Here is a 27,305-nt window from a genome sequence, read left to right as displayed (position 1 = left end):
AATGATATAGTCAAATGTCTTGGTCAATCAACAGAAGGGTCGTTATTTGTGGATGACTTCTTGATCTGTTACAGATCTAAGAACATGCACACGATAGAACGACAACTTCAACAGAGTTTAAACAAACTACAAAATTGGGCAGACGAAAACGGCTTCAAATTCTCTAAATCCAAAACTGTGTGCATGCATTTCTGTCAAAAACGAAAAGCACACAATGACCCAAATCTAACACTCGATGGCACTAGAATTCCTGTTGTTGAACAGACTAAATTTCTCGGCCTCATTTTTGATTCGAAACTCTCTTTCATACCACATATAAAGTATCTGAAGGATAAGTGTTCCAAGGCGTTAAACATTATACGAGTCCTTTCTCATACTGATTGGGGAGCGGATCGTGAAATGCTTTTGCGCCTATACAGATCACTTATTCGAACAAAACTGGATTATGGTTCTATGGTATACGGGTCAGCGCGCAGTTCGTACCTTCAGATGCTAGATCCAATCCATAACCAAGGGCTACGTCTTGCCCTGGGAGCTTTTCGAACAACACCTGTAAAAAGCCTGTACGTGGAAGCAAATGAACCATCCCTTTATGACAGAAGAATAAAACTTTCATTACAATTTGCAACTCAATTAAAATCAAACCCTAAAAATCCTGCTTTCAACCAAGTATTCAACCCCAAATACCAAAACATATTTACGCAAAACCAAAAACTTCTGCCAACATTTGGTATCCGAATTTTGAATTTCCTGCAAGAACTCAACATAAAATTGACGGACATAGCTGAATTTAACATATCTGATGTTCCTCCGTGGACCATTCAAACCCCCGATTTTAACTTTACATTACATGAGCGAGGGAAATCAAGTGTTATGCCCGAAGAACACAAATCCTCCTTTCGGGAATGCATTTCGAATTACCCTTCTCATACACAACTTTACACCGATGGCTCCAAAGAAGGTGAGAAAGTGGCAGCAGCCTGCTGTACTGCCAATACTTGCACTTCAGTCCGACTACCAGACGGCGCCTCCATCTTTTCTGCTGAAGCATGCGCCATTGGTTTGGCCCTCGACCATATCGATGAACACCGCATTAAAAAGGCAATTATTTGTTCAGACTCTCTATCTGTCCTACAGAGTTTACAGTTACGAGATCCTAAAAACACAATCGTACAAAACCTTGCTCTTCGAATATCTCGTATATTAAAAAAGTCTAAAATAACTTTACTATGGATTCCGAGCCATGTCGGAATAAAAGGCAACGAATTTGCTGACAGGGAAGCAAAAAATGCATTGAATCTCGAACAAACAAATATCAAACTACCATACACAGATTTTAAACCTACTATTCGTACAGCCATTCAAAATGAATGGCAGAAACGCTGGTCTCTGGAGACCAACAACAAACTTTTTAAGATACAACCGAAACTTAAAACATCTATTCCCAGTCGGAAAGATCGTAGAGAGGAAGTTGTCCTCGCTCGGCTCCGCACTGGGCACACATATCCTACTCATTCGTACCTTTTAAAACGAGAAGATATACCTTCATGCCACGCATGTGACACTCCATTTACAGTGGAGCATTTTTTAATAGAATGTTCCGATTTTAAACACATTCGTGATAACTACTTCCGAGTCCCGGATATGAAAACACTTTTCAGTTCCGTGGATTCGAAGGCATTATTTAACTATTTGAAAGACATCGGTCTATTTTATAGACTCTGATGTCTTTTAACCAACCTTATCATTTTTGACGTTATATATATATCGCATATTCCATATCATCTATTCGTTATCTCTTTTATTATTTTAACCCCCTTTTATTATTTTTTATTATCTACACATACAATGCGAATACTTTTAAACTGAACCATTTTTATCTGATTTTATCTTCGCTATTCACATGTTTGTTAAAAAAGTAAAATAAATAAATAAATCACCATGGCCCTAAATGACCACAGCCGTTGATGGGCCGTTAAACATAAACAAACAAACAAACAAACTGTAAGATATATAACCAAGAGAGTTACTCTGTAAGATATATACACAGGAGAGTTACTCTGTAAGATATATAACCTTGGGATTTACTCTGTAAGATATATAACCTTGGGATTTACTCTGTAAGATATATACACAGGAGAGTTACTCTGTAAGATATATAACCTTGGGATTTACTCTGTAAGATACGACCAGTCAAAAGGAGATTTACTTTATAAGTAACCAGGAAATTCACTCCGTAAGATAAGTCATCAGGGGATTTACTTTCACCACAAATTCCTTTACCAGATTATTTTATTATCATAGTAAACTAATCTATCTTACAGTGTGAGTCAGCAGAGCCCAGTAAGCAGATTGGAACAGAACAGTCTCCACAGCACACAGCGACAGTGTCCACGACTACGTGCCTGTCTCTTTCTCGCCGCAAGGAAAGCCATGCTTGTTGCAAAAGATAAGACCGTAGAGCTCATCGACTTGTATCTTTTTTATTTGATGTTCTTTTACACAGTCCAGTCACTAGTTGTCTACCCATCTATAGAATGTACTGTATAATCTGTTTATCATGATGTGGTCTTTACTGTGTCACTGTGACCTTTATGTAACCTTTAACCTTAACCTTAACTACCAAATTAATGGTTTCCACAGCATATCTTAACTGCTGTTTCGTGAATAGACATCAGACTTTTTATATAGGCACAGCTTGGGAAAGCAGTGTCACACCATAAATGAGGTCACTGTGACCATGTTTTAATGTTAATGATAATCTGGTCATTGGCAAAATAATAAAATAAGTATTAATGATGCCAAGTTTTGTACCTCAACATATAGGTAAATGTTCATTAGAAAAACAAATTACACAAAAATATGTGCTCATTTGAAATTTTTTGGTGATGGTCCAAATGAAAGAAAGATAATGAAAGTCATCTCGAAGCAAGTTATTAGCTCACCTGCCCAAAGGACCATGGTCTGTGCGTCTTTCTGTCCGGCGTCAAAATTTTACTTTAATTTTTTTCTCAGAAACCAAAAAGCTTCGAATGATGATATTTGGCCAGTAGCATGCTGAGATGAAGGGCTACCAAATTTGTTCAAATTAATGACCTTCATCCTTTTTCAAGGTCATAGGGGTCAAATATGTCCAAAATCTTTAAAACAACTTTTTCTAAATAACCAAGAGGCCTAGGGTGATGATATTTGTCCAGTAACATGCTGCAATGAAGGGCTACCAAGTTTGTTCAAATGAATGACCTTAACCTATATTCAAGGTCACAGGGGTAAAATATGTTGAAAACTGTAAACAACTTCTTCTTTATAACCAAAAGGACCAGGGTGATGATATTTTGCCAGTTACATGCCGGATGAAGGGTTACAAGTTTGTTCAAATGAATGACCTTCAACCATTTGCAAGGTCACAGGGGTCAAATAAGTTGAAATCTTTAAACAACTTCTGAATAATCTAAAGGTCCAGGGTAATGATATTTGGCCAGAAGCATGCTCAACCTAATGTCCTTTTTTGACTTTCAAGGTCACATGTGTCACATGTTGAAATCTTTTAATAGGTTTGCCTGTAGCTGTATTTTAGTCTACTTTTAAGTTTACAAGTGTAAGATTAATACTGGTTGAGCGATTCAGGACAATGGGCCTTTTTGTATACCTTTTAGATACTGGTTATATAGATAATATTGATATTTTGAACTAAGATAAAGTGTACCGGGTCCGGTATTTATGTAGCCCTACCTACCCTAACAGTTAGTCCCTACCCAACACGTTTTTATTTTAACAAGCTTTACGTAATTTGTGTTAAAAGAAATTCAAAAATAAAAGTACTGACCCACCAATTGCAAACTACCCAATCTTTCAAAGTCATGGTGGAAAACAGACTATTTTTTCATTTGGCTTTGCCTTGATTTCTTAGTTATTTCCCTTAGCCACATGATCAGGTATCCCCTGGGTGGGGACATTGATGGGGCCCTCAATTACTTGGCCCAGGTACCTGTAGGGGAGTACGGCCCCTGTGTACAGACTGACGGGGAGGATGAGGAAGGCAGGTCACACCTGTATAACATCACCGACGGATTCTCTGTGGCCTCACTAAAGGTAAATAAACAGATGTTTGGCCAGATTACATGATACCTGTATAACATCACTGACGGATTCTCTGTGGCCTCACTATAGGTAAGTAAACAGATATTTGGCCAGATTACATGTTACCTGTATAACATCACTGACGGATTCTCTGTGGCCTCACTATAGGTAAGTAAACAGATATTTGGCCAGATTACATGTTACCTGTAAAACATCACCGACGGATTCTCTGCGGCCTCACTAAAGGTAAGTAAACAGATATTTGGCCAGATTACATGTTACATGTATAACATCACCGACGGATTCGCTGTGGCCTCACTAAAGGTAAGTAAACTGATGTTTGGCCAGATTACATGTTACCTGTAAAACATCACCGACGGATTCTCTGTGCCTCACTAAAGGTAAGTAAACAGATGTTTGGCCAGATTACATGTTCCCTGTATAACATCACCGACGAATTCTCTGTGGCCTGACTAAAGGTAAGTAAACAGATGTTTTGCCAGATTACATGTTACCTGTATAACATCACTGACGGATTCTCTGTGGCCTCACTAAAGGTAAGTAAACAGATATTTGGCCAGATTACTTGTTACATTAATTGACAGATAGCATATTTGCTACAGTAGCTCTGTATAACACTGTTCTGTTACTATATGCTTTGTAACTTTTTGAAGTTTTTATTTTTCTAGGGGATCAAACATTTATGTGACCTACACATATCAGAGCTGTTCAGACGTTTGACTTTCACCCTGTGTTATTCAGGTGAGGTTTGAATTGTAGTGTAGATTGACCTTATCATACTGTGCAATATGTTTACAAAGATACCTTGTTATAGCGCTCTGTGTTGTCTGTTTTGTATATTGGGGCTATTATAATATAATTATTTGTTGGTTTCATCTTATATAAATTTGCAGACTAATTGAAATTTAACTTTTTATGACTGGTAGTTCCCGGTTAATGACATTTTATACATATTTTTTTTTTTTTTGGATTTATTGCAAGCTCCGTTGGGTATGGATCAGAGTACATGATCGTATACTTCAAAATTAAACAAATTGCTAATCAATAATGCATCTATTACATCTGTGAGTTTTTACTAATCAGTTATTTAAAAGGTGGAAAAATAAATGCCTTTTTTCATTTATTAGAGATTATTTTAAAGTTATGTAGCATCTTCTAGATTTTGAGCAGTGTAATTGCTGGAGTATCAAAAATTGACACATGACAATTCGAAAACTCTTGGTAGGTGAGGTGAGTCTGAGGCCGGAGACAACTGGAGTGGAGACCCTAATGACTAGTATCCACACCCCCATGCTTGAGGAGAGACAAAGACTACAGCAGATGTACAACTCTCACAGTTGTTTGATTGAAGAGAAGGCAACACAGACCCCAAAGTACGCCCCTCCTAATGATGCCCACCCACTCAGGGAGACATACATGGCTGTCCACAGTCTTGACCTCCATCTACAAGCAGCCTGGCTTAGGTAATCAACTTATGGCCTCATTATCCTTCAACACATGTGATCATCATGACCTGGTTCAGGTAACCTCTGACCTCTGTATCTGTCTATAGATGACCTGGTTCAGGTAACCTCTGACCTCTGTATCTGTCTATAGATAACCTGGTTCAGGTAACCTCTGACCTCTGTATCTGTCTATAGATGACCTGGTTCAGGTAACCTCTGACCTCTGTATCTGTCTATAGATGATCTGGTTCAAGTAACCTCTGACCTCTGTATCTGTCTATAGATGATCTGGTTCAGCTGACCTCTGTATCTGTCTATAGATGATCTGGTTCAGGTAACCTCTGCCTTCTGTATCTGTCTATAGTTGATCTGGTTCAGGTAACCTATGACCTCTGTATCTGTCTATAGCTCATCTGGTTCAGGAAACCTCTGACCTCTGTATCTGTCTACAGATGATCTGGTTCAGGTAACCTCTGACCCCTGTATCTGTCTATAGATGATCCGGTTCAAGTACCCTCTGACCTCTGTATCTGTCTATAGATGATCTGGTTCAGGTAACTGTTCCTTCCACTCCTGCAGTAACTTGATATTTTTAAATAGTGTACATCAGGTGTCCCTAACCTAGGCCTGTTCATAGCTACCAGTATATATAAGTAAAGTTACCTGTAATTAGGCAAACATAAAATGTGACGTCATTTCCCCTTGATGTACAGGAGAAACATGAGGAATGAAGTACGCCAGCTGATGCTGATACTACTGAAAAAGATATAATGTACATTTTACATTTAAAACATTTATGTGATCAGTTAAGCCTAATGTTTGATACATCTTGATCCGGTCACCTAGCTAGGTCTAAGTTGCTTGATCATGATTCAAATTGTTTTAATTTTCCTAGAGTGCGGTCATTGTCCTCTCTACTGGAGACCCACCTTGACCAAAGTGGTGGAAGTCCACTTGACGATGGTGTTGGCAGTCACAATGACCAGCTCAGATTGGATGATGCCTACGATAAGCTCCGCCTCCAAGTGAAACATGAGTTGCATGCTTGTAAGGCTTGTTGGGAGGAGGGGATCAGTCGCCTGGAGAAACTGGAGAAAGTTAAGGCCAACCAACCAGGTCTGTCTCTCTGTCTGTCTGTCTGCATGTCTGTCTGTCGTATTCAGCATCCTGTCTACATCACAATCTTGTGTTAATGTGCATCAGATCAGTGAAATACTTAAATTGCATGACATTTAACAGTTGTCAAATCTTTAAAAAAATATAATATCATCATCATTAATTTAAAAAGTAAAATATGTGCTTACCTTTATCGAAAAAATTGTACTGTACCTAGTTTTTGCAAGTACAAATTCAGTAAAAAAGTTTTTCTTTGTTGATAAAATATATATAGTGATACAGTCTTGTGTATTCTCTTAGCTCAGGAAAATGTAGTAGGTGGCAACAAACCTCTGATCAGATATGAATACCGGTAAAATTAATTACAAGCTAAGGTTAATTAGTGGTAACTAATTTGGAGAAAGTAAATACTACATTAACAAGAAATGAGATTATATAAAACTGCATTATGATTGCACATTTAAGTCACCTTTAGTGATATATTTAAGAGCCTTTAGTGGTTTATTTAAGAGCCTTTAGTGGTATATTTAAGAGCCTTTAGTGGTTTATTTAAGAGCCTTTAGTGGTATATTTAAGTCACCTTTAGTGGTATATTTAAGTCACCTTTAGTGGTATATTTAAGTGCCTTGATTTGCTCGTTCTGGAGTTCCTCCTTGTGCATATTAGCATAGCCAACAAAACAAACCACTTCAAATCAGAAATCAAGCAGTTGAAACATATGTGACTATTATTGGTTCTTAGCAGTACAATAATATCTGTTTATCCTACAGTGGACCCATTGAAGAGGGATGTGTCTCCCCAGGAGGTCCAGTCAGACGGCCCGCCCATCCCCTTGTTTGACATGGGGGACCCTATAATAGAGGATCAGGTATATGATCATGTAGTGAATGCTATATATAATTGTCAACTTTTTTTAAAATTTATGCAAGTTCAAAATTTACACGAAAAAATAATATCTTCATGTATATCGCCTCTGAGTGTTAGAACTATGCAAAACAGCTTTACAGTAACTGCTTTGCTTCATAGATGTGACAAGTTTTGGTATAATCATGTTATCTTAGGTGTTATTGGTATAAGTATGTCATCTTAGGTGTTATGATTACCCTAATCACTAGGCTTGGTATAATTATGTTATCATAGGTGTTAATATTACCCTAATCACTAGGTTTGGTATAATTATGTTATCTTAGGTGTTAATATTACCCTAATTACTAGGTTTGGTATAAGTATGTTATCTTAGGTGTTAATATTACCCTAATCACTAGGTTTGGTATAAGTATGCTATCTTAGGTGTTAATATTACCCTAATCACTAGGTTTGGTAGAAGTATGTTATCTTAGGTGTTATTATTACCCTAATCACTAGGTTTGGTATAATCATGTTATCTTAGGTGTTATTATTACCCTAATCACTAGGTTTGGTATAATCATGTTATCTCAGGTGTTATTATTACCCTAATCACTAGGTTTGGTATAATCATGTTATCTTAGGTGTTATTATTACCCTAATCACTAGGTTTGGTATAATCATGTTATCTCAGGTGTTATTATTACCCTAATCACTAGGTTTGGTATAATCATGTTATCTTAGGTGTTATTATTACCCTAATCACTAGGTTTGGTATAATTATGTTATCTTAGGTGTTATTATTACCCTAATCACTAGGTTTGGTATAATTATGTTATCTTAGGTGTTATTATTACCCTAATCACTAGGTTTGGTATAATTATGTTATCTTAGGTGTTATTATTACCCTAATCACTAGGTTTGGTATAATTATGTTATCTTAGGTGTTATTATTACCCTAATCACTAGGTTTGGTATAATTATGTTATCTTAGGTGTTATTATTACCCTAATCACTAGGTTTGGTATAATTATGTTATCTTAGGTGTTATTGGTATAAGTATGTCATCTTAGGTGTTATTATTACCCTAATCACTAGGTTTGGTATAATCATATTATCTTAGGTGTTATTATTACCCTAATTACTAGGTTTGGTATAATCATGTTATCTTAGGTGTTATTTTTACCCTAATCACTAGGTTTGGTATAATCAGATTATCTTAGGTGTAATAGGAAAAAGAGTATATATTGTGCTTCCACCGGGGATCACAACCCAAAGCTTCCCGGGTCGTTGCTCTACCGATTAAGCTTAAGTGAAATTCCTTCAGCTCTAAGCTAAAAGGTAACCGTAATCCTATGTACAATTACAATCTGCCACACAAATGTTTGAAAGATTAAAAACTGTGATCATTTCATTTTTTTTAAACAATTGGAAAGAGAGAATTAGCTTCCGCTAGCATATAAAGTCCTTATATTATTACGCAACAAATTATATTTGGCAGGTGTTTGAAGCCTACATCACTGAAGACCCTGTTGAAAGCTACTACAATGATTGGGATGAATTCATAACACCCGAAGAAAAGGTATACCTCGGCTAGTCTGAGAAACTGATTCACTGATGTTAACCAATATCAAACAAACGTTTCTCGAGTTATATAAACGACTCAATTATTTTGGATATCATCTTAATTAATTACTCACTTATCCTGTAATAATCATATATAATTCTAGGCCGCTGTAACTGATTTAAATGTGTGTGAAAATGAACTTAACATTGTACTAGTGTAGATGAACATAAACTTTTATGGGAACCAGCAGTATCAAGTATAAGAACTAATTAATTAGAGGAAGACTTATTGCTATGGCTATCAAACGGGTTTACAATTCCACTAGCCCAGGTCTAGTATGTTCAGTATTTACTGTGAAAATATAGGTCGGGCTAGTACTCGAAAAATGAAATTGTACATCTCTGCAGGATTTAATGTGGTATATAAGGCTGGCTGGTGTCTACAGCATACATACATTATTGCTATTTCATCAATGTTTACCAAACTTGCTTTATTTGTATATCTTTGGAAGACAAAGAGTGACATACTGAAATAATTAATACCTCATGTCCTCCGCGATCCATAAACAATGAGTCTAGATGTATGCTGTGTGGCATGCGAGGTGCTGATACTGTTCCTCCCCTGCGGTTTATGTACTCTTGTTAACATTTTCCTGAATCTGTCCTCTGTTTACTACAGGCTAAAAAGAAAAAAGAAAAACAAGAAGCTATGAGGCTTCTAATGGAGCTGAAATCTGTCATATCTGTTCGTGCAACAGAACGGGAGATACGAGAAAACAAGGCATTGGAGAAATCGAGATCACAAAGTAATGGAACATTGTCTGGTAATGGTGCAGAACCATGTTCATCTTCAGGAGATGGAGCTTTACCTGAGGCGGTACCTAGGAATGGGGAGGTAACTCAGTCTGCACAGACACCAGAGAACCAGGAAGTCCCTGTTAGTGTTCCGTGTAAGAGACAGTCTTGTGGTGATTGTGACAGTAATTCGGCAGACAAATTATGTAACTGTACAGAATCAAGTCGTCTACAGACATGTGGACACTTGAAAGACAGTCATAGCACAGAGGATTCTGTAAATGAACATAAGCAAACTTTATGTGATTATCAGTTAAAATCTGGCGGTTGTAATCAAGAAGAATATGCTAGGAAAAGAACTAAAGATTGTGTACGGAATGGTTCAGTGGAGGAGAGCGAGGACTCTGAAGACAAACACTTCTCCACAAGATATAACCAACGGAAAGTGAGACTTCCAGAATACACCGACTCGGAATCTGAAGGAGATGAAGAGCTTGTGAAGGATTGGTGTGGTGTTATCCAGTCAAAACGTGTTTCACATACTACGGAGGATGAATCTGATATATGTGACAATGGCAATGATTCTAATTACGGCCCTCCGTTGATCAGGGACCAGGAAACATTGGCGGAGAGAATGGCTCGTCTGTCAGGAGCAAACATGTCTTTCTCTGCAAATCTAGCTGCCATGGCTGCAGCAAGGTCCCGTGACATGGGTCTGTCAGAAGCTACTTTTGGAGACGAGGACGACAGTGATGAAGCTGATGATGCCACAGAGGACTAAGTGTTCAGAGCTTTCTCGTGATGAAGGGACGTTGTGCAATATATTTATAGACTGAAGAAGTCAGGGCTCTGAAGCATTCATCTTTAGAGATCTCATAATGTGTATATATCTCAAAAGGAGAAAACCAGTTTAAAACGACAGATAAATTCTCCCTCTCCAGAAAAGTTGAATTTATTGATACAAAATAACCAGTATTGAAGATCTAAATACACAAAACTATGAATATGTAATGCATAGAAAAATAAAATTGACATTTGCAGTATTATTACACTTAGAATAAAGTAGACTTTCTAATATTGTTTTCTAATTTTTTTTTAATGCATGTCACATGAAGATAAACTTCGAGATAATTAAAAATGTTTGAGAGACTTATAACTATGGATTTAAACTGGACTGTAACTGTCTCATAATCTCCATTGTTCATACAATGCACCAGCTTGATCAATGTAACATGATAAGGGCAATGTCCTGTTACTCAACTCTCTCTTAACATCTTAGATTGTTTTATTGTGGAGGTGAATCTCTCGACTGTCTGGCAGTTTTGTATAATCAGAGGCTCATTTTATACTTCTAATTTATTTAAAATAAAAAAATAAAAATTTGAAACAAGACAATTCACAGTGTCTTCTTGTCTATAAACCCACCCTTCGAATGAAGTTGGTAGTACATTGTAGTAATGTAAATATATGTGCCTTTTGTGTACATCCGTTCATCAGTCAAGTTTCCTGAGCTTTTCATGGTCACCGTTTCATGTTTGGACATCATATTCGGGATCTAGGTACATAATAGGATCAAGGTGCTGCTTTGTCACATACAAAGATAAGGCCATCCTGGTCAAACAGTGTGCCGTGTACCAAAAAGGAGTCGTCATACTTTCTGTTCAGTATTGGTTCATATAATTATAGGAGACCTTGCATCTACAAAACATGCTCCGAGTTATTTATATCTTATTTTGAGCAAAAGATCTTCCCAAAGTTAATAACCACAGAAATGCTTTTAACAACATTTTCATATACACCGATTTTGAGGCAGCATTTTGGATTCAATATGCATATAAAATTGTCTATTAATTTACTGGTAAATGTGTAACTTGTACTGTAGTCAGGAAATAAACTTGATATAAACTATATTACCATGTATATAGATTCTATGATGCTATATATGTACGTATACAGCCTCAACCGGGCAGTGCAATGACAAATCTCAGAAGTTAAGTAGTAATATATAATTTATTGACTTAAATTCACAATATACAACATGGACATGTATAGTGTAAACATTGAGTATATAAATATATGTAGTAGGTAGAAAGGAAATACAGCTATCAAAACAGATGTTGGAAATGTAATGCTCAATGAAACTTGATTTCAAAACAATTATCTTTGCAAGCCAAGCAGATGCACATCTTGTTCAATAACATGGCAATCAAAAGTGCTGTTCTTGATCAAATGTTTGTGTACCTTTTTTTTGAGACCACTTAATGTATAAAAGCGCCAAAAATTATTCCTTAAAGGGTGTGGACAGGAAAACTTTGAAACAAGAATAAATAATTGTATGAAATGAGGAAACTCTTTTTACTTCACATTTTAATAGAAAATTGTTTTTCTGCACTAGTTACCTGATCTGACACAAATCAGTTTTACTAAGATATGTGGAGTTAAATAAATAGTTTGGCAGTATATAATGAGTAGATATTGATAATAAGAGATCTGCATGATGTATAAAATGTAACCGATAAATGATCACTAAAAATGTTGACTTACATCCTGCTACTGGTATCATAGGAGGAAAATTACTGTACTATAATAACAGTTATTACAGGCAATGAAAACTACAGGAAATGAGGTGTGCTGGTGTGACGTGTAATAAACACGGAGTATCAGATCCAAGATAGGTTTGGCAATGTTAAGCACTTAATGTCAAGCTAATTACAGAACCAGTGTTTGGTAACTCTACAGCTGGAAACGTAAGTATATGTAGATTACGTTTTAAATTCAATGATATTAGTTCACAGTAATTTTTCCAATTCAAAATTGATGTATGCTATGGTTTGATACATATTTTTTGAAAAGCAACTACCTTCTAATCTAGTACAAGACAGTCATTTTGGGGACTTAGATATTCAAATCCCAGACTTGTGTTTTTCCTGATGGACTCTCCAAACTTTTGCAGGATCCACTATATAATAACCTTACAGTGATGGGACTCATCAAAATTTGGAAAAAAGATGTTCAGGACTAGGAACTCGCATGAAAAGAAAATACTACAAAAATCACCGACAAGCACACCGTTTTTCACTTGATATATACCTTATGAAAACATAATGCTGTATTTTAACACTTGTTAATATCAAATCGAATCAGATACACATACCCTGTGGAGAGTTTACACGACATGATCAGTAACAGCAATAAAATCTGGTATGTTTTTCTCGTGTCATGTCAAAACTTTCGGGTAAATCGTTGCACCAAATTAGTCACCCCACTCCGATTGAGCAAACCACACAGTGACATCAGGGTTTTGATAACTGCAAATTTTGATTCAAGTATTTCAACAAAACAACGTTTGTCTAACGCTGTTAAAATAGTTGATTTGATTGATCATTTTCCAACATCAGTACAAAAATTAAAGTAATAGAAAAGTTTAGAAAATGTTTGTCGTAAAAATGATCACATTGAGTATACATGTACGCGACACCACCATCATCAACACCAAGTTTGATGGGACGGATAATTATCACAGATAAAACAGGCCTAGAACAGAGGAAACACATCAGCTAGACTTTTCTGTGTCAGCTTTTTCAACACTGTTTGAATCGTCATCATCATCATCATAATCATCTTCATAATCATCAAAATCTTCATCGACAGCAGCTGTTTTGCTTTCCCTGATGTTCTCATCGAGTTCCCTGTCTGTGTGAGGATGTGGCCTCTCCGACAGGTCGTCAAGGCCAGGCAGGGAACCCTTAAATGTACTGTGGGCAATCTCCTGCAAATCCTCCAGTTGATGCTGCTGGTTGCTATCCACAACGTCTAGACGCTGTTTGAGCAAACGTATGTCCTCCTGGTGTTTCCTCTCCTAAAAATAAAATGACAAATGATCAAACATGGCATTGTCTTGTAACGAGTTAAATAACTTTAGTTTCACTTATTCATTTGCCCAGATTTATGACTCCAATTGTTATCGGGTACCTGTTCTGTAATACATGTATTTTGATATAAATTACAAGTCCATTACATAATAAATATACAAATGATTTGTCAACAACCTACTTGGACTATATTTTCAAATCAGAAATTCATACAAGAGCAGATAAAAAGTGTTTAAACCATTTTGATGATAATTTATCTGATATTTGAGGGAAAAGTTCAAAATTATATTTAGCAATCTACAATTATTAAATTACGGTACCTCTGATTTAATGTAAGGAAGGAGTCTGATTTCCACTTAAAAACACATTCACAAGAATTGAATATATCAACTATTTTTTCATTATGATTGAAAGGGGGAAAGAGAGCTTGAGGGAAATACTGTTTCATCTTACTGAAGTTGAGTTGAAGTTGACAAATATTACATGACCAGTTACACTACGGTACCATGCAGTACAAATGTAACACTAACTGATGAAAGACAGCACGTTTTGGTTCAACTTGCTGTCTTTAATTCAAACTTATGAGAAGAATTTGTGAAACTAATTTGTGAGATATTAACAAATACTTAGACGGTTAGCCTATAAGAACAGTAAGAAATAAGTCTACAAGATATCAGACACAACAGAAATTAGGTGTACATGTATTAAGAAATATGGTGATTTATATAAATTTCCTACACTTAACCTCTCCAGAACTGTTTATAAGATAGAACTGATGGGCTGAACTGTACATGTGTATTTGTACACTTCACCTCTCTAGAACTGTTTGTAAGATAATATTGATCATGTGACTCATTAAACTTTTACATTGTAATAGGAAACTTGCACAAACTATTTCAAATTCTATGTATATTTTACATATATATCCATTTGCTGTATAGCACATTTGATGTTTTGTTACAACTGTGCTCAGTGTTTAATAGTGATTACAAAATTAATTTTCTGTAGGACATCATTTTGTTTAAGACAACAAGATGAGGGATAGCGTAAAATTAACACTCTTATATATATTTTTTCTTAAGTTTCAATTTATCATTCAGAATTGACTTTGCAAGAGAAAAATTTCAGATATAAAATATGTAAATAACTATTAAACAAATAATGTAATCACAACACAAACATGCATAATTTAAACATGCAGGAACATCGACGAGAATAATGACACTGGTTTCCAATGACTAGTAACTATTTCTTAAATGGAACACAAAACATATTTTAACTTAACTGTGGTAAAAATTCCACATTATACATCTGACAGTAAAACTGTTTTAATACCCGTTTTAATGCTAATGAAATACATATATACTGAAATACTATTCATCCAGACTATAAAGAGACACTGAGTGTACATGCGCTACCCTTGGACACTTAGGTCAATGTTAACCTATTAATACTAGTAGTTATAGTGTGCACCCTGGTTTTGATTAACATCACCAGACCCCAGTGTCCTTAACCTGCGAATGCATGCAATAAATGAAGTCAGCATTGATCAGGTTGGTTTTGTTTTCTGTCATACAATACTAGATGAAAACAAATTACCCACGGTACAGTATTACATTTCTATTCATGTATTAGGGCTTTTATTCAGCCCTGAATGTCTTGAGACAAAGCTAACCTTTCAATGCTGAACCACATACTATTTAACATCAATTGTTTGACGGGTATCAAGAAATTTCACATGTGTCACATACATATATTTATGAGTATACGAGTATGAGGCGAGAGGAAGGGGTAGTTGTCTCTAATTTCAAATACTGCTGACTAACTCAGATTTAATCGAATATTTCAAATGGAGCTGTAGAACAGTTGTTATAAAATAAGTAGACAGTATATAGGCAAACACGATATGAATGTAACATGAGATTTGTTTGTGCAACTAACAACATGACAGACAAATTAGTGTTGGAGTAAAACAACAATTTTCTGTGCAAAAATGACTTTTAGCTAAAATAGAACAGAAGAAAGTATTCATTAGAATATAGAAGTATTTTTCATTAATTTTATGTGAGAGGGAATTAAAATCTAAGTGCATGTACTTTTCAAAAACAACACAGTTTTCAAGGATTTTACAGTACAACCCTGTAACTAACTTTTCAAACCTGTCCGACCCTGAACCAACCAGAAACCTTTCTAAACAGAACCCTGAACAATCTGGATATCTGTGTCAGCAAGATACTTTTAAACTACAATCTCACCAATAAATGATAATGTATATTGGACCGGTTCTTTCTGGAAAAAACGTCCATTCTGACTGAAAAACGTGGTACTTGTGGTGTTCAATTTAGAGAGGCTTCATTTACACAAATATTTAAATGTGCAGAGAAAAGTAAATACACCACAAATAATACAGTGTACCAAAAATCTGGTTTCTAAAGGACGAAAAATGTATACCAATCTATGATATTTGGCAAAGCAGGACGATGACAAGGTTGATGACCAAAGCAGTAACCATAGCAAGCTTTATAGAGATCAGGTGATAGACAATGTATATACAGTTTAGGATATGATGGCAGGATATTAAGATGCGAGTATGTAGGTGAAGGCAGGCATGTGAAATTCCTCAATACCAGGAGAGTAATATACAACAGAGGTGAACAGCGATGCTGCCGGGCATCCTACCTCAAGCCTGTACTATCTACTGAGTTTTGGGCTGGAAATCAAAGAGGTGAGGTGACAGGTAAAAACGTATGATTAGAACATCGTCATCAACAGACAAGGATGCCAAACCTTGGTAGACAGGACAATGTTTATTACTTACTAGTATAGTGTACTACATAAGTCTCTGTTAGTTACCCTGGTACTCTTGAAATGCTAGAGCCTCAATCTATTTTTCTAATATTCAATGGTATTGTGTTATCTTTCTCATATCAGTCAATTTTTCATCATTTCTTCATTTTCAAGTTTGCTGTTTTAACTTATTATACATTAAACATTGGAGTATGGTAAAGTTTGGCACCCTTGCAAACATTCAGTATATATATGTAATAATAGCACTGTGACGGTAAAGTAGAACACAAAAATGAAACTTAAATCATACTGAAAGACATTATAACTTAAAACAAGTGTACTAACATGACATATATATCAAATTCCAACATGTTGACCACATTCACAGTTAACATGAAGACATAGAAAACTAGGCTTGGTACATGTACACTTAAGTGATTAATAAACATAATTACACTTGTTGTGATAAAAAAATGTAAAAAAATACTAAATGATCCAATTTCGAATGAAAATGAAATAGTAAATTGATACAATTTTTATGCAGAAATCTAATGATCTATAAAATATGATGTTATGCGTGAGAAGAAATATTTCTCTTTGGTTATTTAGAACTATATGGAGAATACTGTCACAGTGTGCTGTAAAGTCGCAATGATACTGTGAGAGAGTTTCAGTTTAGACTTTACCTGCTCCGTGAAGCTGACATTGGGTAAGATAGTTGCATCCATTGCCAGATTCACAGATCCAAATGACATGTCTCCTATGGCTACCTGCTGTAAGCCTCCAGTGGAGAGCAGGAAACGACGAAACTCGCCGTGACGTCTCTGTAGGTCTTTCCACTGCTTCTTCAGTTTGTTATAGGTATCCTGTGGCACACAACACCTACAAACAGAGAGATTACCTTGACACGCTGTCAACCTTAGCAACAAAAGAAACATTATATCCAATTTTGATGGCTGCCCTTCAACAGATCACGGTATATTTAACTTATTTTCCTTAAACATTTTAAGTAATAAAATTATATATTACCTAGCCCGTATTCTACATTTTCCACCAACTGTAGTTTTGGTAAATATGTATGCAAACTAGTGCATTCATAACAATTACAAAGCAGATCGTTCAAGCCATAACTTTTCATTTTGTGATATTATACTTTTACCAACAGGTATATATTCAGACACAGTATTTATATACTTCACACTGGTTTAAAGAGTAAAGACAAATAACAGAATTAAAAAAAAAAAGTTTTTTCCGTACAGTATTTCATCATTTCTATGCTCAGGGAAAACCAATAATTATAAGTCAAAACAACAGGAAAGGAGTACAACAAGAGGCCCATGGGCCTTAACGGTCACCTGAGTCTATAGTATTTATTTTTGTTGTTGAAATATGTACCAATTTGAGTAAAAAATAGTATAATGTTAACTTAACTTTGTCAGGACCATGAGCTGATCATTCCTAGACCAATTTTAAGTGAGATCGGCCTATTAGAACTTAGTAGCAAAATAGCGGCCATGGCAGCCAAATTGTATTTCTGATTGACCCGAAAAATAACAACACTTTGTCAGGACCATGATTCGATCATTCCTACAAAGTTTCAGTTCAATCGGCCAAGTAGATCTTTACTTTAAGTTTGAAATAGTTTACCAAAATGGCAGCTGTGGTGGCCATATTGGATTTCTGATCGACCTGAAAAATAACAACACTTTGTCAGGACCATGAGTCAATCATTCCTACAAAGTTTCAGTTCAATCGGCCTAGCAGAACTTGACTTTAAGTTTGAAATATGTTTTCAAAATGGTGGCCGTGGCGGCCATATTGGATTTATGATTGACCTGAAAAATAACAACACTTTGTCAGGACCATGAGTCGATCATTCCTACAAACTTTAAGTTCAATCGGTCCAGCAGAACTTGACTTTAAGTTTGAAATAGGTTTTCAAAATGGCGGCCGTGGTGGCCATATTGGATTTCTGATCGACCCAAAAAATAACAACACTTTGTCAGGACCATGAGGCGATCATTCCTACCAACTTTCAGTTCAATCGGTCCAGCAGAACTTGACTTTAAGTTTGAAATAGGTTTTCAAAATGGTGGCCGTGGCGGCCATATTGGATTTCTGATCGACCCGAAAAATAACAACACTTTGTCAGGACCATGAGGCGATCATTCCTATCAACTTTCAGTTCAATCGGCCCAGCAGAACTTGACTTTAAGTTTGAAATGTAAAATGTTAACGGACGACGGACGACGGACGACGACGGACGAAAACGGATAGCAATAGGTCACTTGAGCTAAAGCTCAGGTGACCTAAAAAAGGATTGTCCTGTATATACCACTATTATAATAGTAAAGTGACAGCTAAGCACACCTATTTGTGCCTTCACTAATCACAGTACTCAATCAATATACTTACTCTAGAGCTTTCTTTTCCAACTGCAGCTCTTCATTTTTTGCCTCCATCAGTTGAAGTCGGTCCCGGGTATTCTCCACGACATGCTGACTACGTTTCTTATACTGTTTACAGATTACACAGGAAATGTATTAATAGTGTTACTGAGCCTGGTGCATCACAATACAAGGAATGTTTATCAATAGTGCTACAGAGCCTGGTACATCACAATACAAGGAATGTTTATCAATAGTGCTACGGAGCCTGGTACATTACAATACAAGGAACGTTCCTCAATTAATAAGTTGTTGTTACCAACCTAGTAAATATTCCAATGATACTAGTTGGTATATATATATATACACATGACTATATAAAGTAATTAAAGAATTAAACTTATTACATAAATCTGCATTTTGAATATTAAACAGACATTAAGTTATACAGTTCAAGCTTATTATCTCATCTCTCCTGTATTCTTAAGATACTCTGTACATCACCAAGCTATCAAGCACTTTATTCAGCCATACCATTAAGGTGCATTGTTTACTATTAGACATTATCCCAAAAACGTTTGCCCAGCCTAAAGCTGAGCTCAAACTAACACAGATTTCATAGGGAGACTCAAGGATCCCATAGCACTGTTGTTTTTGTATATATATACAGTAACCTCCCCTTTATTTCGTTTTCGATATGACTAGCCAATTGTGCCAGGACACTCCTGCTGACCAGGTAGCTCAGTTGGTAAGCCTTGCTAATTCTTTAAATTCAGAACACTGTTGTTGATTACATTTTGTTTATTTCTTATTTAATAGTTGGGCATAAAAAACCCACAAGGTATGGTTTTCTTTTTAGAAATAGTTTAGCAAATCTCAAGTCATGCCGAAAAAAAAGTTCTACTTTAAATTTAGGTTTTGGCGGTGGATCAGAAATCCTTAGGCTCAAATTCAGTTCGAGACAAACTCAGTGTCTTACTGATATAGCAGCATTGTGCTGCAATGCAATACATGAAATAAACACTTCTCAAAGAAATCTTACCTTCTTGTATACAGTGCAAGCCTTTTGATACTTCTTCTGGGCTATGCCAAGTTTGTTTTCAAGTTCATGTACCCGTAATTCAAGTTGTGTTCTGTCGTCCGTGAAGGCCGTTTTTTGCTGAGCTACTATTAAATCGTGGTTATCCTGAATTCTATGTAACTGATCTTTTGTAAGCTTCACTTCCTCCTTTAAGAGTTCTACTTGATTGCGTAATCTGATGTTTTCATCAGTCATTTCATGTTCATTTCCCATGTAACTGCTGAGTTCTGTTTCTACTTTGTTCACTTTACTTTTCAGTTCAGAGTTTTCACGCCTTTCTCTTTCTAGCTGGTCTGATGTTGACTGTGAGTGAGTTAGTTTTGTTCTGTAACAGAAAGGGAACAATGGGAGCTGGTTGTATTAAAGATGGAGATGTGTAAACAGCTACGTGTAAATGAAGAACAACATTTATACGAACGGCATAGAATAAGGGGCTCATTTTTTCTTTCAAAATATTATATGAAAAGTATTGATCCAGCTCATATTCAGTCACCAGTTACCTGTAGCAACAATGATAATCGATCAGGACTATAGCATTTTTATAACATCCCCACCCAATACAAGGTCATGGTACATCAATTTCAAAAGCATTACCAAAAGATGGTCATTCAATTCATAATGCATATAATACCATTTTTGCCTCAAAAACAAAAAACTTTCTACCACCTATTATCTTTTATTTTACCCTCGATGAGTAATGGATATTTTTAACTTGAATGTCCTAATCAACAATCACATACAGAAATACCCTCTATGAGTATCATCATGTATATTATTTATATCTTCCTGTCTGCAATTGAATGCAGTCCTTACATCTAACATAAAACTTATGTTATGAATAATTTCATTACATATATGCAGAATTTTACAATGAGTTAAGACTGCCATGCCTGTTTTAGGACATTGCCTATATCTGGTTGACCTTTACCAGATATAACCACGGTATAATTTTAACAATCAGTAATACAACTAATTGGTGTCATACTTTATCACAAGAAGTTCACGCTCTGCGATATCTTTCTGATCCATGGCCGCCCGGATCCTCTCCTCTGTCTTCTCTCTCTGTGCATGTTTCTGGGCTTCCTCGTCAATTTTTCTTCTCTCAATCTCTTGTAATTTCGTTTCCATGGCAAGTCTGTAGCAGATTTTAGAACATTCAGATGATGCAATCATATTGATTTAAACATACTTTCAAGTATGCGTGTCATGAACTGGATAATATTCATAGAAATACTTAAACCTGGTACAAAATAGCAAAGTGAAAAGCGTAAGAATACTATTTTGATATCAGGTGAGTAATAAAGGAAGTGTATCTCTTTTCACACTGGAAAAAGAAATATTCACAAGTTTCATTAGCTGTACACTGTTGAAAAAGAAAATTTATCGTTTTTATTATAGCATACATCTTTCACATATTTAATACATGATACTTAAACCCATACATATGCATGTGAATTAAAGATAATAATATTCTACATAATACAATAACAAGTTTAAGTTATTCAGTAGACTATACATAGACAAGCCGTTATGTTAAATTCCGGTGACCTACTTCTCACTCTCCAGCCTTGTGAATTTTTCAAACTCCTCCTCGCGGGCGCCCTGGACACGACGTGCAGCCTCCCTCTCCTTCTCAGCCAGACTGCGAGACTGCTGGTCAACGGTGTGTTTGGAAATCTCCAGCTTTGTCGTCAGGTCTGTCAAAGTATCACAATAGGTCAATAATTCACTCAAATAGTTTACACCAAAAGTTGATTTTTCTTTGAAAAAAAATCATTAGTGGTTTAATATATCATAAAATATTTCTCATTCATGATGACGCATACAGCGATCAGAAAATCAATGCTTTGAATACTTAAACAATACTTTATGCACATATATTATTCATATGATAATGTTGATTTATTTTTCAATCTCTTGCACTGCCTGGATTGTGTTATTCTAATATTTTAACTTTTCAATAAAGTCATTCAGTGATACTAATTCCAGTATCACCACCAGTCACTGCTGCGACATCTACAGTGAATCGTGTGGGGTATTGAAATGAATGGTTTTGGTTTAGTATTGTTTAATGTCCTATCAACAGCCATGGTAATGGATTGATGAGCTACTAGTACACAACACATACTAAAATCAAGTCCGACAATAATACTTAGGACTCACGGACATTTATAAAGTTGACTGGAACACATGTAGATTGCTATTATAACCTACCATCGATGAGGTTGGCGAGTCTGTCCCGATCACGCTCCAGATCTCCCCGTTGTTTCAGCATGTCCATCTTAAGATTGGTGAGATCTACCTTACTCTTATGAGATACCTCATCTGCCTTGTTTTTGAGGAGGATGTTTTCACGTTCCACTTCATGTGTGCGAGAGATCAGTTTGTTGTGAGTGTCTCCTGTGCCAGACAAGTCACGCTGGAGCTGCTCCACCTGTTTCCGTAGAGACTCCCTCTCGGTCTGTAAACACCAAACTATACTATGTCACACTAATATTACATCTCTGTCTGTAAACTACCTATATCAAAATACACTATATCACACTGACAATACCTCTATGTCTGTAAATATCACAATATACTGTCACGCTAACTCCAATATACAAGGACGATACATCACACTCCCGAAAATATAGTTGATAAACACACCTTTACAACATAAAGGTAAGAAAATTTGAAAAAGAGTCATAGTTTCACCGACAAATCTGTATTTTTTTATATAACATTCAATGAATTTGTCAGTTTTATCATGTGAATATGGTGTTATGCAGTGTCATAAAGCCATCACATAAATTATGATTATGTACATGCGTAAATGACGTCACAATCGAATAGGAACAATCAATGTGATGTCACGTCATTGTGAAGCGAACGTACAACATTTCCATCATTTCGGAGACGGCCAAGTGCAAAATACTCGTTTCAGATCACAACTATAAAGTTTACTTCGTATTATATGATAAAAAGAATCTGTCATTCATTTCCCTTCATATTAGATTGATGATACTCGTTTTCGCGAGTGAAGGGAAACTTATGACAGATCCTCTATATAAGTTATACTAAATCCCTCACATATTCCTTCTCCATACCTCTATAGCCTTGATAGATGCAGTGAACTCTGCGATCTGTTTGGCCTGCACACGATTCAGGTGGTCCACATCAAAACTCTGTTTCTCTCGCTGAGCCTGGATTTCCTCCATTTCTGTACTTAAGCTCTTGAGCTTAAGGTGTATTTGAGCATTCTCGCGTTGCAAGACACGCACTCGCTCAGAGTCCAGAGTACCCTCTGCCTTCATCTTTGTCAAGGTCAACTCTCGCTCCTTCCGTAGATTTGACACCTGTAACAAATGGTGTAATAGGGTCTGTGTATATGTCCATATTTATAGTTTAAATATTTAGAAATATTACTAAATCCAAGGGAGATAATCTTAAAAGTTTACATACATTTTGTAAATTGATGTTAATTGTCTTTCAAAACTCAGTTTTATTTCATCTACAGTATCTCACTTACTGTTTAAACATTCATGTTTGTACCTTGACTTAGAAAAGTATCTCTTACAAAAAGAAAAAAAGAAAATTTGAGGAAAAAACAGTAGAAATTTTACAGGGGACAGGGTCTTGTATATACTTGCCCTAGATTTACCTTAAATAGCTCTGGTTGCCTTGGTATCAAAACTTTTGAACACTTTCATTTAACTGATGATTACTATGAAAGAATATGCCTTACAAACAAAAGTGATTGCAGTAATCAAAACTCAATTATAACCGAGAAAAATGTCCATGAATTTACCAAGCTTGGTTAAAAGTCTTTCCTTCATATACCGAAAGACACTGCCTTGATCTGCATTTGGGAGAATGTTATATGGTAACCAACCCACCTCTGCCTCATGCTGTAACCGTAGTTCATCAATAATGCGCTGGCTTTCCAGTGTGCCATGTTCAAACTCAGACTTAACAAAGGCCACCTCATACTTGAGTTTAGTACAAGAGGACTTGTACTCATCCAGCTCCGTTTCCTGTCTGTGGTACTTCTCTTTGTATGTCCTCTCCATATCATCCACCACCTGCATCTTCAGGATCTCCAAACGTTGGGGAGTCACCACCTGACAGGTAAATACAACAAGTAAAATAAATAACACAGTCTCATTAAAACAACTCCATGCCTCTATGAGAATTTTGACATAACATTTAGGATTGGTATAATATTTTTGAATTTGTTGCTGTTAAATTTAATTCATGCTTATACCCTTTTTGATATATATGTATATCTTTAAACTTGTACAATCAAGTACTATTTCACAGTATAATATTATGCTTAAACTTTGTTGCCACGTCATGACTTTCATTTGATCCTTGCATTGGGCATTAATATATAAGCAATTTCAGAACTAAATTACATTTTTCATTAAATTTGGAGGGTCAAAACAAATGTCAAGTAGATTCTTTTAAACCCAAAAGTTCATATAGCTACCTTGCTGCGTAGATCCTCCAGCTGTTCCGACTTACAAGTCAGATCTTTCCTGGCTTGTTCGTACATTGTCTTGTACTTCTCCTGCACAATCTTACTCTCCTCAATCGTGTGCTTAATTTCATCCTCCAGTTTAGAGTATTCATCCTGCAGTCTACAACCACATATAAACAACATAATGCAAACCAAATCATGACCCATTATTTTCAGCTACATATGGAACTCTTTCGGTATTGAGTAAAAATGTATTGTAATCCAAGTATTGTGATATGTTGTATCCAATAAGTAATCAGTTTCATTAATGTTACAATTTATAATTACTTTACCTACATTTTTTTTTTATCTTCTTAAGCATGATGTCTCGTTGTGCCTTATAGTATATATATGTATAGCTATAACTTATAAGGAGCTAGTCTCCGTTTATTTTAATTCCAAAACTTGAAACTCATTCTGAAGGATGGAAACCTCTCAGCAATTAAATATTGTGTTAACAATTCTTAGATTGTTGAAGATGTGTCTATAAAAAACAATAGGTGTGTGTCTTCTGTTTCAATAACATTTATAAGAAATTGCTATTGTATTTATACCAATATTGTTCAATATAAAAGGAAGTTCTACATGCTGACTCTGGTACAAAATCCAGTTTTTGCAATGAAAATTTCCCTGCCAAAATTGAGATCTCCCTAACAGTGGGAGGGAATTCGAATATGCCATACAGTGACCAGCTTGTACTTCCACCGAGGATTGTACCAGCGTACCCCAGTTTCCTGGGCCTCTGCTGTACCAAATGAACTAAAGGAAAATATTTTAGCCTCTTGTACGAAGTTACTGTAGAAGGTAATCATGACTAAAGTATACTTTAAAACTACTACTTCTTTTTTAACTGTGTCTGCCCACAAACACCACGACAACCAAGGTTCGAACTCCATCACCATAGGGAGAGCCATGGACACCATTTGCAACAGGAAAGAGAGTAGTAAACATGTGCTTACATCAGAGATCAAACCAGTCACCCCAGTTTCAGCTCTACAAATGAGCTAACATATACGTAGGGTAAGGTTGCCAGATGCAACACCTCTAGGCAGACCTAATGAAGGTCACAGATGCATGTGAGTTCTGATTTAAGAATGGCAGTGTGCTTTCTGTTGAATTGGTGCTCATACAGTAATGGAAGTATGGGTATATAGGTTACAAATATATAGTGTGTTCTATAAAGACGTGTATGTAAGTATATAGAACAAACTCTCGTAACCTATACTTCCATCCTTCCATGACTGTATGAGCACTAACAGAAAGCATGCTTACATTTTCCAAATGCTTTTGTGGAGAGTGGCAAACAGCAACTTATAAAAAAAGGTCAAGTTAAAAAGCTGTAAAACATAGTTTGAATCGAAGTTGGGTAGCGTGCCTGTCCATATATATTGGCTTAGTCTACATGCTACAAACCTTCTATGCTCTTGTTTTAACTGTTCATAATTTGTTCTGTGCATTTGACTCCTCATTCGCTCGTCAGTCAACATTTTCTGTAATTCTGTTTCTGTTGCAAGTTGGGGAAGTTTTTGGGCCAAGCTTTGTCCAGGGGACGGCGGCAATGGAGGAAGGCTTGCATTTAAACCCATGCCTCCAGAGGCCCCCAAAAAGCTGCTACTGGCCATGACGTCAATCTCAACTTTGCCTGCAATTATAAGAAAATTATCGTTAGTTTTACAGTAGTAACATCTACTTTAGGCCGGTTTTACTGTCTATCTATTATTTAAGAATGCGAAGAAAATTATGTTCTTCTTACCTTTTCGTAGTATTATTCCATTTTACTAATAACAGTTTCGTCTGCATACATAAAATATCATATCATAAGTGAGTAAATGGTTTCATTTTCAACAACCTATTTTGGCCCCGAAACTCAAAACGTGCCTGGACACATCAGTGTATTCCCGGTTATTATAATTCTACATCTGACCATAAGAGATTAATATCAACCATTAAATAGTTCGGTATTTAAAACACTTTTTGCAATCGATCAATATCTATCGTACCCTTTATCGGTCTACAGGTAAATGATATAAGTTCTCGAACCACCACATCATGATGTTTACGTTGTTCAAAAAATGTCAACACCAAAGCTACGCATGTGCAAACCAGTCTTCCTGTCAAGTTAACGTTCGAATTAGATGACGGACCCGGACCGTGTTTCCGGTCGGTAACGAGGAAAGAGAAGACAGAAAAATACTACTCTAGTTCCGTGGTATACCCAAGTCACAAAAACACAAAAAGCTGTGTTTTTTGTGATTCCAATGAATCAGCATGCAGTATAAGTTAATGTTTCCATCATTAACCACATTTTATAAGGTCTACCGTCACTGTACCCACGAACTTAGATAATAATAATAATAATATTTATTCAGGTAAAACAGTCATGTTATTACAAGATATCACATTTGATTTTAGAATAAAATATATAATTAAAATCACATTGCAGCTTGTAAATAAAAGGTTTTTTTTAATTCAATCATTGACATATATCACAGAGTATAAAAATCTAAAAAAAGGTCTGATACACTGTAAAAAAAAGGCAGATATTACTATAAAATGAGACAAAATGAGACTGACTATTTTAGTAAATGAAGGTATTTATAAATAAAAAATAGATCGCATAATAGGAGTGGTGGTGATTGCCATTTACCTAGGATTGCCCCTAAAGCCACAAAGTGGCTTATTTTCAATGGGGTCCTTAGCAAATATAGCAAATATAGCAAATAATAATCTATTTCCGTGCTGTACCTAAATCGGGACACATTGGAACCATTGCAATTTTGTATTCTTTGTTACAAAGAAAGAGAGTCT

At 35.8% G+C, this 27,305-nt stretch overlaps 2 protein-coding genes across 3 annotated transcripts in view; one reads left to right on the top strand and one right to left on the bottom strand.

Moving 5' to 3' along the window:
• The window catches only part of LOC110446707 (vezatin-like), an 18,877-nt gene extending 7,613 nt beyond the window's left edge, over positions 1-11,264 (top strand). The window contains exons 6-13 of the mRNA XM_021491995.1: positions 2,325-2,474; positions 3,936-4,092; positions 4,770-4,842; positions 5,327-5,564; positions 6,442-6,662; positions 7,433-7,530; positions 9,010-9,090; positions 9,754-11,264. Coding sequence (XP_021347670.1) covers positions 2,325-2,474; positions 3,936-4,092; positions 4,770-4,842; positions 5,327-5,564; positions 6,442-6,662; positions 7,433-7,530; positions 9,010-9,090; positions 9,754-10,650 — 1,915 coding nt within the window. The 3' untranslated portion in view covers positions 10,651-11,264. The remainder of the gene's footprint in view (positions 1-2,324; positions 2,475-3,935; positions 4,093-4,769; positions 4,843-5,326; positions 5,565-6,441; positions 6,663-7,432; positions 7,531-9,009; positions 9,091-9,753) is intronic.
• Positions 11,265-11,864: 600 nt separating this feature from the next.
• On the bottom strand, positions 11,865-26,615 carry LOC110446706 (centrosomal protein of 83 kDa-like). Of its 2 annotated transcripts, none has more exons than XM_021491993.1 (12): positions 26,498-26,615; positions 25,911-26,139; positions 24,468-24,618; positions 23,875-24,099; positions 23,086-23,334; positions 22,211-22,457; positions 21,549-21,693; positions 20,982-21,131; positions 19,958-20,321; positions 18,944-19,044; positions 17,215-17,410; positions 11,865-13,728 (listed from the first exon to the last, which is right to left on the bottom strand). In XM_021491993.1, the coding sequence occupies exons 2-12, from the start codon at positions 26,117-26,119 to the stop codon at positions 13,423-13,425; spliced, it is 2,343 nt and encodes a 780-aa protein (XP_021347668.1). In that variant the 5' UTR covers positions 26,120-26,139; positions 26,498-26,615; the 3' UTR covers positions 11,865-13,422. The 2 variants fall into 2 exon arrangements, with proteins under 2 accessions (XP_021347668.1, XP_021347669.1); XM_021491994.1 differs by lacking the exon at positions 26,498-26,615 and adding an exon at positions 26,251-26,477.
• Positions 26,616-27,305: the final 690 nt, after the last annotated feature.

This window comes from Mizuhopecten yessoensis, unplaced genomic scaffold, assembly GCF_002113885.1.
Source record: "Mizuhopecten yessoensis strain PY_sf001 unplaced genomic scaffold, ASM211388v2 scaffold2929, whole genome shotgun sequence".
NCBI lineage: Eukaryota > Metazoa > Mollusca > Bivalvia > Pectinida > Pectinidae > Mizuhopecten > Mizuhopecten yessoensis.
Note: the sequence above shows the minus strand (reverse complement) of the source record. Positions and strands in the feature narration are given on the sequence as shown.